At 37.8% G+C, this 14676-nt stretch overlaps 1 protein-coding gene across 13 annotated transcripts in view; it reads right to left on the reverse strand.

The window, feature by feature from the left end:
* The window catches only part of LOC126918437 (uncharacterized), a 266330-nt gene that overhangs the window by 22862 nt on the left and 228792 nt on the right, over positions 1 to 14676 (reverse strand). For all 13 annotated transcript variants that reach the window (XM_050726334.1, XM_050726326.1, XM_050726332.1 and 10 more), the window contains exon 11: positions 11934 to 12068. In XM_050726334.1, the coding sequence (XP_050582291.1) occupies positions 11934 to 12068 (135 nt within the window). The remainder of the gene's footprint in view (positions 1 to 11933; positions 12069 to 14676) is intronic.

Genomic DNA, 14676 nt, shown 5'->3' on the forward strand with positions numbered 1-14676 from the left:
GAACAAGAGATCCCTGCAACTCAAAAAGAAGGAAAACAACAATGAATAAAAGGGAAGAGGGAAAAATAGGAGAAAAATGTGACGAGCATAGCGAATCGCATTTCGCGGCGAATCGGGTAAACGTTGGAGACGAACTCGGGTGAGACAACAAAAACTCGTTGAAATTTCACTCGCGAGCCGCGCATACACTATGATGTTACGCCGCATAATGCTCCCACGAAATTCGATTTTTCCATCGAAATTCCGTTATTGGTTTTTCAAGAATCTCGGTTTCCATACGTATCGTTATTACTTTTGATCGTTGTGCTTCGAAACTTAAGCATAGATTTCACACATCAATTTTTCTTCTTACGTTTCGTTATTCACCTTAACCAGCACAACAACAGGGTTGACAACATTTTTCATGAAATTATCGCTTCACAATGTTACTTTTTTGGACATACGAATAAGTTCTTTTGGTAAAGTATACAAATAAAGACTTGTCTTTCCTTTGCATTCTGATTTCTTTGTTTTATATTTCAGTCATCGATACTCTTAATGTTAAAAGAGTCTTTTTAAGAAAAATTGTGGCAAGAAGTAAAGTATGGTTTATATTCGATTGAACAGGTTACTTAAATTCTTCCAATATACGAGGCAACGTTATTAAATTGGCAGAAAAGATCGCGTCAATGTTTTGGTAGAATGACTCTTTAACTTTCTTAACATTTTTAACTTTCATTCGCGAATTCCTGATATGCGAACGTTGGGATCCATCCAGTGTGTACTTTTCCTGTGCAAACCAGGTAGGACAGGCAGAACGTAGCGTGCCAGTCTTTTCGAATACCTTTCTCGAGAAGATTGTCAGACACCAATCGTGGCTCGTACGTCACTCAAACGAGATTTTAACGCGAACTATACGCGGACCAACCATCCCTATGCGTCATATTCACATACACGTGGAACTTCTTTCTTCCTTGCAATTTGCATGAAAGTTTCGGTTCGTTCGTATGGAGTGATATGACGTTGTGTTTTTCTGACGGAGAGTTTATTTTCCTAGACTTATTTTTCATCGTTGCTTTTAGCTTTCCCTATTACTTTTTTCTGTTATTCTTCGTTCAGTGCATTGTATGTATTTTATGCATTTAAAATTTGGTGATAAAATTGGTTCAAATTAATGATATTTTGATCAGGGTAACATAAGTAAAATATAGATAATTATTAAACTGAGGCGTTTATGCTAATTCGTATCGACTAAGAGAAGGAAATAGAAATATTTTATATTTTAAATATTTCGTATATTCTGATACACCGTGTGAATTCTGTGCATTTTTACATCTTTAAATTTGCCAAAAATGTATAAATATCCGTAGTTTAGTAATTCTTGCACAAACGCGGGAATAAGAATTTAATGTAAATTTGTATAAAATGTCGGAGTTAAATTCTTACAATTAGTGTTACAGATCCATTAGGACACCACTTACAACTGTAAAACTGACGAACGGCGAACGAGCCACTTAACATCTAAAACCAAGTTAACATCGTGAGTAAGTAAAGCAATTTATTGCTTGGTGTAATGATTGTCAGACTAGTTTCTGTCCACTCTACTTAAGTAGCGCATGTACACAATTGCTCGGACGTATCGAAGCGCAACGAAGTAACGACCATACAATAGTTGTTGTCACCTGACAATTTATTCATCGTGTACGTACATACACTGAAATTCAACTTTTCATTGATATTAATTCTTTTTTAACAAAGACAAGCACCACTGAACAATAGGATCAACTCTGCCGTGTTCTTTCGATCATTTTAGACTTAATTGTATTTTTCTATTGTCAACGAAATGCATGAAAAAATCATTGTTGATATGCACGATTTTTCATTTCAAGCGCATACTAGAGATTTCCTTAAAGCTTTAAAGATTTTCCTACATGTTACGAACAAGAATATGTTTGCAACATAAAGATTCGGGAATTACAGTAGAATTATAATAAAAATTATTCTATCGTTTTTCTGTTATAACTAAACTGCGGATATTTACGCAAATTCGTATTCTTCGTAAATATAATTTACAAAATGGAATTTAGATAGAAAAACGTTCCATCCGTTAAATATTGCGAATGACACTTTCAATATTTTATACACATTTCTGTATATTATCTGCATTCTTCGCATTGTTGTATCATCAAACATGCCATAAATGCAGTGTGATCGCAACATTCTAATTTTTAATTTCTACTTTAAGGATATGTATTAACACGAGAACTACCCAGCCAGTTAAAATGACATATCAAATTTTTCTTTCTCCTACAATCTCAAAATCAATATATACCGGCAATTACCTTAAATGTATATACCGCCCAACGGAATAGAAGCCGTTACAACCCCGAGAAATAACAAGGCATTAACAATCATAATCTCGGCTTCTTGACAATCGGTTTTCATTCTCGGCCGCTGCTTTAACGAGCTACGAATCGAAGGCCAAAGTAAACGGCTTTAATTCGATGCGGAAACAATGGCGGTCGAACCGCGGCTTAATCCAGCGCCGTGCCTCGTCTACGGCGATCGCTGATCAATTATTATTGACTCTGCCGGAAATTATACGCGCGGATCTCTCGTCGTGATTGTTTGCCCTGTATTAAGTGCTGCGAACGCTCGATCGCGAGTACCACGGCATTTGATTTTGCCGGAAGCTGGAGGGACCCGATGATCGTCGACACAGTGTGGAGTCGCTTCATTAGTCGTCCTCCTAACGGGCAGAGTGGCTTTTAGTTGGCCGCTGATGCCACGCGGAGATTAAATTACTCAACAACCCCTGGTGCCCTCGATTGATCCTCGATGTATCTCGTCTACGCATGGACGCGGATTAAACGGCGCGTGCTGTGTCCTACTCGTATGGATAATCGTGGTCGTCCGTTTTTATGCTGTCACGTGTAGCTGGTGTACGTGGATCGTGAATGAAATCAATAATTGGTTTTACGATGTGGAGTTTATTTAGGATGAAATTTGTTTTTTCAAGGCGTAATCAGTGATTAGCTCGATAAAAGTTTCGAGGCCTTTTTGGGTTAGTTTGTTTGAATTGTTTGTTACTTTGTTAGTCGAGGGCTTTTTGTAAACTTGGTTGATAGTAAATATTTTAAGTACACCGATAGTACAATCTGTCGATTATTTCTATATTTTACATAAGAAAATGATGAGTTCTATCAATTTGTCCTCCGAATGCCGATGAATTTATGCTTTCAATCTTTTCGAACGTTACATATTTTCAAACGGAATGGCCAAAAAATCAATTCTGCTTGATCACCAACTACTGAAACAATTCAACCTCTGCATATTATTAAATCAACGAAGAAGAAATTCAACAAGTTTCATCGGCGCGTTTTGTTTAGCTTTAAACCACAAACCAGCTCTTCTCCCGTTGGTTAAAGGCTTTTTCCCGCTGGTTTTCCATGGAACAGCTTGTCTCCGTATCCGTGGACGAACGATAAGCCCTGCACCGGTGGTTGATCGCATTATTACCGAGCACAAAATATTCCAGCCGGTTCTTGCTCGCGTCCCTCTCACTAAAGTCGCTTTAAATGCATCGTGAAAGTCGGACCGCGGCTGAACAATGGAAAACGTGCCTCCGGCTACGGAGAAGAACGGGCAACGGATGAAACACGAGCGTTATTTTGCATGAATTTTTACGAGATTAACCGACATAAAACACGCGACAGTCTCATAGGCACGCACGTTCATCGCTTCCCGGTAGCCGAGCATAAATCCTGTCTGGCCGGCGTTAGAAATTAAGCTTGATTGAAAAAGAAAAAAAAAAAAAAAAGAAAGAAAGAAGGGGAGAAACCTACGCTACGTCGTCGCCGAGCTAAGGTCGATGGTTTTTGCGATAGGAGCCCGAAGAAGTTTGGCCGGAATACGTGTTCATCGCCGGCTAGAATGAAATTGCTCGTGTTAAAGCCCGTTTTTGTACAATTTAAGGGAAATTATTGCGGAATTTACGGTAACAGAAGGAAATTCGAGTAATTTCCTAGAGAGAGAATTTTGTTTGAGCTTCTGCTTATTTTGCGACTAACGCGTTTTAGAGGATATCCTTCGCAGAAGTAAATTTTAATCAAGAGTCTATTTACGGCGCGATTTAAGCGTTAGCAATTGAAAAAGACAGCAGTTGAATCGAAAGATCGCGATCTTCTTTTTCCCTTTAGAGTTACTTTCGGTGCGAGATAGCTGCATTTTTATACGCTAGGAAAACATAATCGGTGAATTTATCGCAACTCACGAAGCGCTGGTAAACGAGAGTGTATATCGTCGAAGTTTTAGCGCACCTGTTCTCAGCGTAATTATTGTTTTTTCCGGGGGAAAAGGATCTCTTCAACGCGATACGGTATCTAGTCGAACGTTTCGAGGGCTTGAAAAATTTACACGAAATTTCAATCCACTTTACTTCTTTGAAATAATAAGCGTTTCCCCTCTGACGCTGTTTTCTAGAATAATTTTTGAGCAGTATAGATAAATTTTGAATTTATCCGTTCATTTGTGTCGAGAGATAAATTGCACATGAAGTTCATGAGCCGAAACAAAATAAAATGAATGTCCGTGTCTAGTACGCTTTATGACACTTCACATTTATAATCTTTGATTTCCGTGAGATTTCTAGAGCCTACCTCGTGAAAAACATCGCGTCTAGACCGTATGAATGGTTTACTCGAACGCCTTGACAATATCATCATTCTTATCGTGTTCTTTAATTCATCCCGTAACGAAAGATTATCCTACTTGTGCACTCGACTTTATCTTTTCACGTCAACTGAGATTTATTTCTATTTTACGATCGATCAGCGCTTCATTTTTTACAAAATTAAATATGTCGGAGATGAAAGAACACCGGAACCCCTCCTTGGATTCGCGGGAATACCGTAACGTTGTAACTTAGATTAAACAAATGCCGCTCCGAGTAACGTGAGGACCCGCTATAGATCTTAAGATTTAGTCAAGCGAAGACTCTGTTGCAACTACGGGAAGATAGGAGAAACCTATCTTCCACGAACGTTGCCCCCCGTCAACAACCTCCCCTCAAGGGCGGCCAGCATCTCTTTCAAAACGCCGATATGGAGATCGACCAATTAGCAACAGCGCTAATTTCCCTCACCTTTGGAACGAAAGCTTTCGTTGACGAATCCGAGGATCTCATGTCCTTAGACACACCCATTATAGCTTTCCTCGACGGCATCATCGAGACGGAGATTCGTTCTTTCGTACGATCTCATCGACGAATGACAGTACCACCTTACAACCAGTGAATACCTCACATCTAGTTAACAAAGAGTTAGACTTGAACTGTGCGAGAACATACGTTTATCATCCCGTGACCGCGGATTCGTTTCGAATCTAAGGTCATTATCACTAGTGCTACGAGTGCCTAACCTTGTTGATAAGCCTGTGCTAGTAAGCTCTTTATTGTATCACGGCAATGGCTAATTGTAATGAGAATTCATCAAACGCCCCTCTCCATAATCCTGACCCTAATCCGACAAATATATAGCAAAGAAATAATAAAGTATAAAATTTGTTTGCATTAGATCATGCAAATAATCTAATTTGAATAAAAAAACCAGTTTAAACTTGAAATTTCTAAAATTATAGCAAACCAATCATTTCCATAAATTAGTCAGCCACTCTCATAGATCTTGTAGAGAACGCTTGGAATTTCTATTTCAAATATCATTTACTTCGAATTTAATTTTGTTCTCCTTTTTCTCATATTCTTTTAAAAATCCCATACCAAGAGCTGAGTATTACCAGTTGTCATAAAAGGACGTTCTACAGTTATTATTGTATAAAGTTAATTATATTATTTCATGTGCTGGAAAGGTATCGTGACAGAGGATGAAATAAAAACTTCATCATGAAATTTCATTTCTTCATCGCATTAAAGGGGTGATATATTTCCAAGTTGAGATACCTATGACACTGAATTCAGCTTCTCAAAATCTTGCTTCACGGCCCTATGATTTTCAATTTGTCATACGATATTGTTCGTCATTGGCATACAAAATTACACAATTTCAACTATGTATAGATTAATTATATAAACTATATAACTAAAAATCGATCCATCTAGAAAATGATCAGGCATCTTCTTCTTCCAGGAAACGACCATTCATCGATTTTTTTGTCTTAAAGCGTCTAGATTAATAATATAAATTGTACAACTATACAGCTACAAATCGATTCGCCTAGAAAATAATCAGAAAATATTCTTCTTCTTCTTCTAGAAAGCAATCATGCATCGGTTTTTTGTTGTAAAGTGTCTAGACTATTTGTATAAACTGTATAACTATACAGGTAAAAATCGAGCCGTCTAGAAAATGATAAGGCATCCTGTTCCTCTAAAAAACAGCCTCCATTGGTTTTTTGATGTAAGGTATCGTCGTGAGGAAGCCCACGGACATTTCGTGTTCGTCTGTTTCTCGCTGCTTACATAATGCATGCGCCGCATCTGTGCACTCCGCGGCATTCCCTTTTGCACTTACTTCTGCTGCCACCGATCTCCCAAGAGAAAGTTTGCGATACTTTGTTTGCCATGTTGGCCCTCGTATGTCGTGCTCTTTCCACGGCTGGCTGACCGGGCTGGTCTCGTGAGACTTTGCCACCTACGCTCTCGTGAATTGTCCTCGAGATATCGTGTCCCCTTTCTTCATCTTTTTTGGGTTAATTACGATCATTCTATCGGGGATTTCTGGCTATTCTCGAGCGTCGAAGAGGGAAGCTTATGGAGGTTGGATTTGCGGATCTTCTGGGACTACGGTTGATCTTTACGTAGAGCCTCGGTATATTCACGTTCGAAAAGTAATTTGGTGATTAGCGCGAGGAAGTTAATGGAACTGTGGTCTTGCGGAGGCTGATATTCTAGAATTGCGGAGTTTGTGGTTTTATCGATATGGATAGCGCCTGGATCTGATTCGGAAAAAATGAATCGAAGTCGTTCGTACGGTTTTCTTCCGGACTTAAATGTTGACTGAACTCTATAGATTCGGAGTGGAGATTTAATAAAAACGTGAATTTACAGAAGCCATCGGAAATATTCGGACAAAAGGAAAATTACATTTCTATTTTAAAGCTTGAATTATGGAACTGACGAAACCTATTCATGAAATTTTTCGAGAATTCTGGAATATCTGGTTCGTAGTTCTACGATATGGATTGAGTTTTAATTTCATTTGGAGGAAGGAAACCTTCCGAATTGAACTCTAAACTTAATTTTGTAAGTAGAGAATTAAACATTCGACGAAGAATCGTAAATGCGCTATTATCTGTCACGAATATTCTGTTAAACGGAAACTTGTGTTTTTGTCTTAAAATTTAAATTATAGATTAATAAAGTTCTTGTCATACAAATTATAATCTTCATTCTTTAATAATTACATTCTAGTTAAGACTTCCTGATGATCATTGCGTACCCTTTTTTCTATCGCTAAGGACTAGGAATGCTAGCAGTGCATTAGAGTACCTAACTTCACAAACCAGACACACTATTAACCGCGTTGTTTACGTTTGCACAGGAATTCCAGTCGCTTCGTACCTCACAATTAGATCCTTCTAGTCCAGCTTTTGGACCGACGTGGCTCGCCCGTAGAAGAACGATTCTACGGATTGCGGAGGGTGAGCATCGATCGCGGTTGAAAGGATTTGGAATGTAACCTATTCAGATCGTGCTTCTCCCTCCTTCTCTGCTGCCTTCTCCCTGTCGCTGATCAATATGTGCAGGGGAAAGTCTTTCTCATGCTGGGTTTCCCGTCACGTTTTTCAGCCGGAGATACGTCCATTCTAGGCTGCGTGATTCTTTATCGAGCTACTTTGACATTTATCTGATTAAAATCGAACGATCTGCTTCCTTTGAGGGTGAGACCCTTTCCGGACGTCGCGTTTTAATACATCAAATACTAATTTCATTTTGATATCTCATTTCCACGTTTCCCTTTTCGCGTGGAATAAATACGCTGAATATTTATATTTCTCCTCTTTTTATAGATAGAGCAAAGTTTGATTGGAATTTTTTTGCTTAATTGCCTTGTCTTCGAACGGATATTTGTATATCTGATGCATTTCGGATCGATTGTAAATTTCATGCGTTATTGGATATATTCTACATATAATTCTTTCTTTTTTTCTTTCTTTGAAGTATCGTTTATTATCGTGTGTATGTTTACTATCGTGTTACTATAGGAGCTTTTACACTCGTGATATTATATATAATATAATATAATATTCGCAGATTTGAGACGCTACTATTAAATGCTATGTGTTTATCATCCGTCCATCATTTTGAATCCAATGACGAAAACGTAGACGAACGCTGTGCGTTCAGTGGATATCTCGCTCTAATTATTCTCTGATTGGGAAGTTTCTGAAAAAACTTGTAGTGAAGTTGGGATGTTTCTCTAACTTTGTACAGTAAGCCGCACGGTTCCTGATGATCTCCGAGTAAACTGAATCTAGTCAAAGTGCAGATTTCATGTTACGAGTTCTAACTCTCCCAGGCAGCATTATCTAATAAAATAATACAAATTTATAATCACGATTGTATTTGAACAATTTATTCGAAACATCATCGAATATTTAATTTTCCATCATACAAGTCACATTAATTATCAAGACAGTCGTTACCTAATTGTTCTTTGTTGAGTTTCTAATCGCGTTTAAATATTTTTATCTTCGATTCTTCTCGAATCACTCATGAATTTTACTGACGTCGAATCTATTCTGAAACCTATAATTCTATTTCAGAATTTATTAGTTATTTCTGTATTCAATTCTCTTCGAATCGATTATGAAACTCATTGACGTTGCGCCTGTTCTGAATTTTATAACGCTATTTTAGAAATTTATTAGCCATATTATTTCACAAGCTATTCTAATTATAATGCCGACCATTGTTGACATTGTCAATTGTTATTTATTTGTTAGTTTATATGTTTATGTTATATGTTATTTCGAAATGATCGTAAACGTTATTATTGTTCGGTCTATTTCGAGATCTGTTGTTTCAGAGACCTTATACCTATATGGTTGGGCATTGAATTTGCAACTATCAAACATACTACATTAATTACTCTAACCACGACTGGTTAATTTATATAGTCAGTTCGTTTCGAATTGATTGTGGATTTTACAGACGCTTAGTATATTTTAAATCCCACAACTCTATTTCAGAAACTTATTACGCTACACGACGTTGAATACTCAATTTTCCAGTACTCGAGTTATACTAATTAGTACTAGGGCCACTGATATAATAAACAAAATAATTTTGTATTACTCCGATATCAGAGCAGCTTTCTTTGCAATACGCTGGATCATACAAATTTCCCCGGCTCGTTTACGCGCTATACGTCTCGCTCTGTCCTATCACACACGTACCTACTCTACTGAGCATGCACCGTACATACGTATCACTGACAAGGCCCCGAGTTACGCGCGCGCGTTACACGACAGTTAGAGACATCGCACGCCAGAATTTCACCGATCCGTTTCAAAATTCCGTTTCCGTGGGATGGCTTTACACGTAAAAATTACGATCATCGGATACCATATCAACGAAGCTTAGACGTGTCAAAGGCTAGCAAAGAAAAAAAGAATCTGCAATAAAGGGCGAATAAAAGGATCGTATAAATCGCGTTCATGGTCGATATTCAAATTCCACTATGGCAAAAAACAAGAAAGGAATTCGTCTCTCACGGTAGCAGCCTCTTTTTCTTCGATGATGTTCACGTTATTACGTGTAAGAACCAGATCGACCGACATTAAAATGTTTTTTACGAGCTCGTAGAAACCGTGTTCCACGAGGAGCACCATTCGATATGGATCGAGGAATTTTGTGACATTTCTGTATAACTTCCGAGCCATTTCCTAACAATGTATATATTATATATCGTAATTTGTATTAGTTTAATAGCTTTTATTTTCATTTAAAACGTTTCTCAAATAAAGTTGCGTTTATATAATCTTTACACGCTATTTCGCTGCTTGATCCTTAATAGACTCTTACTACTCGAAAATTAGAAAATCTGAAGACAGAGAGTCAGACAAGTAACGAAACAGTTCTCTAAAAATGGTGTCACAAAATATTACGGCTTACTAATATCACGAATACCGTGCAAATATTCTGAAGATTTTTCCAAAATATATACTCGTACTAAATATATCGTAGCTTCTATTATACATTTCCACTTCTCTTTCAAACTTCACCAATATAATCGTAATCATGTCTCATTATAGTACTAATAAAATTTCAAAATGCTTCCTATAATATTTCGTATAACGTGTAATCGTAATGACCTTCTGCGAGTGTTCAAATGCATACTTCTGTGAGCCATCATGCGTGGTCCGCGTGTCTACATGCATCTTGTCGATTCGAATCGCGACGAATCCAGCGGAGAGAGTAGTCGACCTCTGCCTTCTCTCTCTCTCTCTCGCTGTCTGTCTGTAATATCTTCCCTCTATTGGAAGCCGTGTACTCGACGTAAATGCAAACATGCGTACACGGCGGTGTGCATCACGTGGCGGCGCAGTCATCTTTCATCCTCGACTTCCGACGAGATGAGCGGCTCGGTGTCTCGTTCTCCCGACCGGATGCGCCAATGACGAATAGGTCTGGGCTGATTCCTGATTACGTACCACCCATCCCTATTTCCTCGTGTTCCGTCTCCGCGTGTACATACCAGGAATCGACAACTCGGCGATCAAGTCGCGTGGTTTTAAATCGAAAAACGCCCTATTATCGTTGTCGTTGCTTGGTTTGCTTGGCCTGCTCTGCGTCATATTGATTAGATCGAATAGAGGCAAAGGAAACGCTAGGAAACCATAGTCCCGGCTTTTCTATTCATCGAACGCTGTCAGAGACTTCGTTGAATACGTTCAATTGCGTTCAACGGGAATGTTGAATGGAATCGTGCATGCTAAAGTGAATGCCGGGTTTTGATGTTTCTGAGCATTGATTGCGTTAATGTAGGTTACTGGTAATAGTTTATATCCTGGAAGGATGATTCGAAGATTAACCTAGCGAGGGATCGACATAGGTTTCACTGTGGAATAGGAACATTCGATATTTTTCTACAGTCTGTCTTTTTACAAAGTTTTAGGAAATTTAATGCTGAACTCTCGTAGAGTTCATAGTTGACAGGTTGATAGAGTGTTGACATAGATCGACGCGTTCGCTGATTAGCAAACTTCACTGAGTAAGTACCGATGACGGAATGAATTTTTCTGATACAAGTATATACGTTATCGACTTGGATGCAAAGGATGGATTAAAATAAAGCATAATAAAATATATAACAGACAATAAAACGTATGAAATGTTTCACGATATAGATTTATACTGAAATCATTTTTTAGATAATAAAAATTCGACTAGCAGCGAACGTGTTAAATTCCAAACATTTAACTCTCAACTTAGTATAAGCCTAGACATAAGAATTATTTAATTTTGGAGTATCTAATTTTGGTATGTATTCTACATCTTACACGATAAATCAAAATGAATATTATGAAATTAAGTAACTTAATTCAGACCTATAGCTCAGATCCTGTAGATCGTCTACGAGTCAAAAATACTATCCATAACTTAAATTCATGAAAGCTGTTTTGATTGTAAGTATAGATCTGCGACATTTTCGCGCGACGGACGGGACAAATTTTCCAAGTTGATGACTCACAATACTGTTCCATGGCGAGAATGTCAACTGAACGTCGCTGATCAACGGACGAGTTCTCGGCATTAATTTCGGAAGTTCAACGAGCTGTGTATCAATTCGCCAACGGATGGCACGGGCGGTTTGCATTTCGCGTTCTGAATCGAATGGAATGCCAAGGACTTCTTAGTACAGTATCCGAGTAATAAGCCGCGCACTGTAGACGACGTTGGTATTTCTCGTCTAATAACTGGAGAATCCACTTACGTATCTTGTTGCACGAATTCCGGTGGAAGCTCATGGCTAGGGCTGCAGATTTTCCTGAGGGATTTCGCGGTGTCAAGCGTCCCTCCTTCGGGAAGGCCGTCGAATATTTCGATCGACGATTGGCAATCCGGAGCACTACAACATCCATAAGGAAACATATTACTTGCTAGAAGTCAAGGCTACGATGTTTCTTCCCTCTAGTTACAGTTTCAAAATCGTGTTATTCAATTTAATTATGAAACCAAAAGTTAATAAATATAAATTAATTTCAAGTAGGTCGATTTTAGTTCTTTTAAATATAAAGAGAATGTAATCTATTTTCGGCAGAAATAAAACCATGTATTAAAAAATAGGGAAAGCGTAGGTAAAGAAATTATTATGTCCGAGAGATTGAAAATCTAAGCGATGCGTTGACTTGCAAAAGTCGAAATTGAAAGAGGTATTGAATTTTCTATGTGTATGCGTTTTCTTCTCGTACGGAAACAAAGTTATTTGACAGCGTGTGCGATAATTAGTTGGGATAATTAAGGTCTTACTGTGTCTTAGACATAATAAGCAAATATTTATAATCAAAGACGTTAAAAAATGTGGAATTTCATTTGCTACATAGAAAAGCTTTATAAGTTGAAGGGACGTTGATGGATTTTTTAAAAGGCTTTTCAGTAATATTTCCACGGGCGAGTGAACTTAAATTAATCTCTGTTTATTCGATAAAAAATTTTTTAACAACTTAATTACGTTTCTGAATTTATGTTTTGGTTATCCGCTCGTTGTAAATAGTAACAGCAATAAAGAAGTGCTATACGAATATATCCAATGTAAAATAGAAAGGAGAAAACGGCATTGGATTCAATATGTATCGAATAAATAATACAGCTTGGACAAATCGATGTTGGAAGGTTGTTAAAAATTTCTGTGTCACGTATCTACATTTCGATGAGCGAATATTTGGGCGACGAACGGAAAAGGTCAACCGATAAAATTCAAATGAAATATAGATCAGCGGATTTATCACCCACGGATACAAATTATAAAAGCCAGAAAAAGTCGAAATTAATTCGGTGTACACTTGGAGTTTTGATTTGAATGTTGACTGTTTACTTTGGATTTATAAATATTCTTCTGGAATTACATCAACAAAACATGAATTGCCAATGAACCAGATAGCATTTAACGAAAAAATAACAATCAGGAACCCATGTAAATTTTTTACGTTGTACATTTTTTACAAATAGAGACATTTTTTTCGAATAAACTTTCAATTTCTATATCTGCTTTCATGTTATCTGTTGGTAATCACTGGCTTTGAATTTACCATTTGGAGCATATGGAGGCCAGACCTGATTGCGCGTGCACCGTGTATTGTCAACTATCGTTATATCATACCTGAGGAAAGTTTAAGCTCGATATCGACTTTGCGATCTAACAAATCACAAGTCACATCTAATATACACGGACATTAGCAAATAACCTAGGAATTCCATGACTCGTAATATCCAACAAACGGACAGTTGTTATCAAAAGTTTTTGATAGGATTCTAGCACAGGATAGGATTTTGATAGAATATTACTATATTGTCGAGACAATGATTAATTAAAGCCTACAGCATAAATATAATATACATGATAATATATTAGGTCATCCCATAAGTTCGTGCCGTTTTTCGAACGGTTATATATGTTAAGATTGTTTACATACCTTTCAGTTTCATGAAAAATGTAATCCCCCTCTCGTTGTACAACTTCTTCCCATTTTTCATTATTCCGTCTCGATAAAAGTTCTCTTGTTTTTCTTTAAAATATGAAATGTATACACAAAGGTCGGCACGAACTTATGGGATGACCTAATACATATAAATAGATGGCAAACGGTGATTTCGTAAATCTATATTTTTATGAACACAGCTAAACAACTGATTTTGATTTAAATAAAGAGTTGGTTTATCCACTGTGACGAATTTTATACTTTGCTTTTACTTGTAATTTTAAATTTCTCACAATTTTCGCTATAAACCATTCCCTGCAAGTTCCTTAAAATAATCCAAATTTCCTTGAAATAAACAAAACATACATTGTCATGATATAATCTACATCATTAGATAAAAGGAATCAAAGAAATACGACGAAGGAAGAAAAAATTTCTAACGATCGCTCGATCCTTTCCACCACTACAAACTATCCTCAAAAGGACGTCCTTTTACCTAGCACGGATTTACAATATTCCATTGAAAATTTATGCCACCTCCGATAAACCCTTCGTCTGAAGCTTGCAGCCTCTCGCCCTGTTCGCATTTCTCTCGATGCACGACGGTATGCGTGTCCTCGCTTAGTTTATTCCCGATTATATATCTGCCGTCTGAGGAGCCACGGGGTTACGTTCGTTCCTTGGCTACGGTTTTAGAGGAGAGAGAGGGGAGTTAGAAGACGCGAAGGCAAGGGTGGAAGGCTTTCAGCCCACCCAGCGCATGTTCCATCTCTTACGGGAACATATCTACAAAGCCACGAATGCATGGTCCGCGCGCGTTGCAACCATTGTGCATGATAATTGAAAATCCCAGGGATACGAGCCAGCCGCATTCCCATGTGATTTACTACTACTTCGTATCTATTACTTCCGAGAGAACTGGTGGAGGGAACCGGGAAAGTTGAATAGGTTTCTGTGCGTTGGCAGCGCTTCGATGAGTTATGCTGATTGATACCTGCGAACGGAAAACGAGATTCTTCGGGTTTCAGGGACAGAGTT

The sequence above is a fragment of the Bombus affinis genome, chromosome 7, assembly GCF_024516045.1.
Source record: "Bombus affinis isolate iyBomAffi1 chromosome 7, iyBomAffi1.2, whole genome shotgun sequence".
NCBI lineage: Eukaryota > Metazoa > Arthropoda > Insecta > Hymenoptera > Apidae > Bombus > Bombus affinis.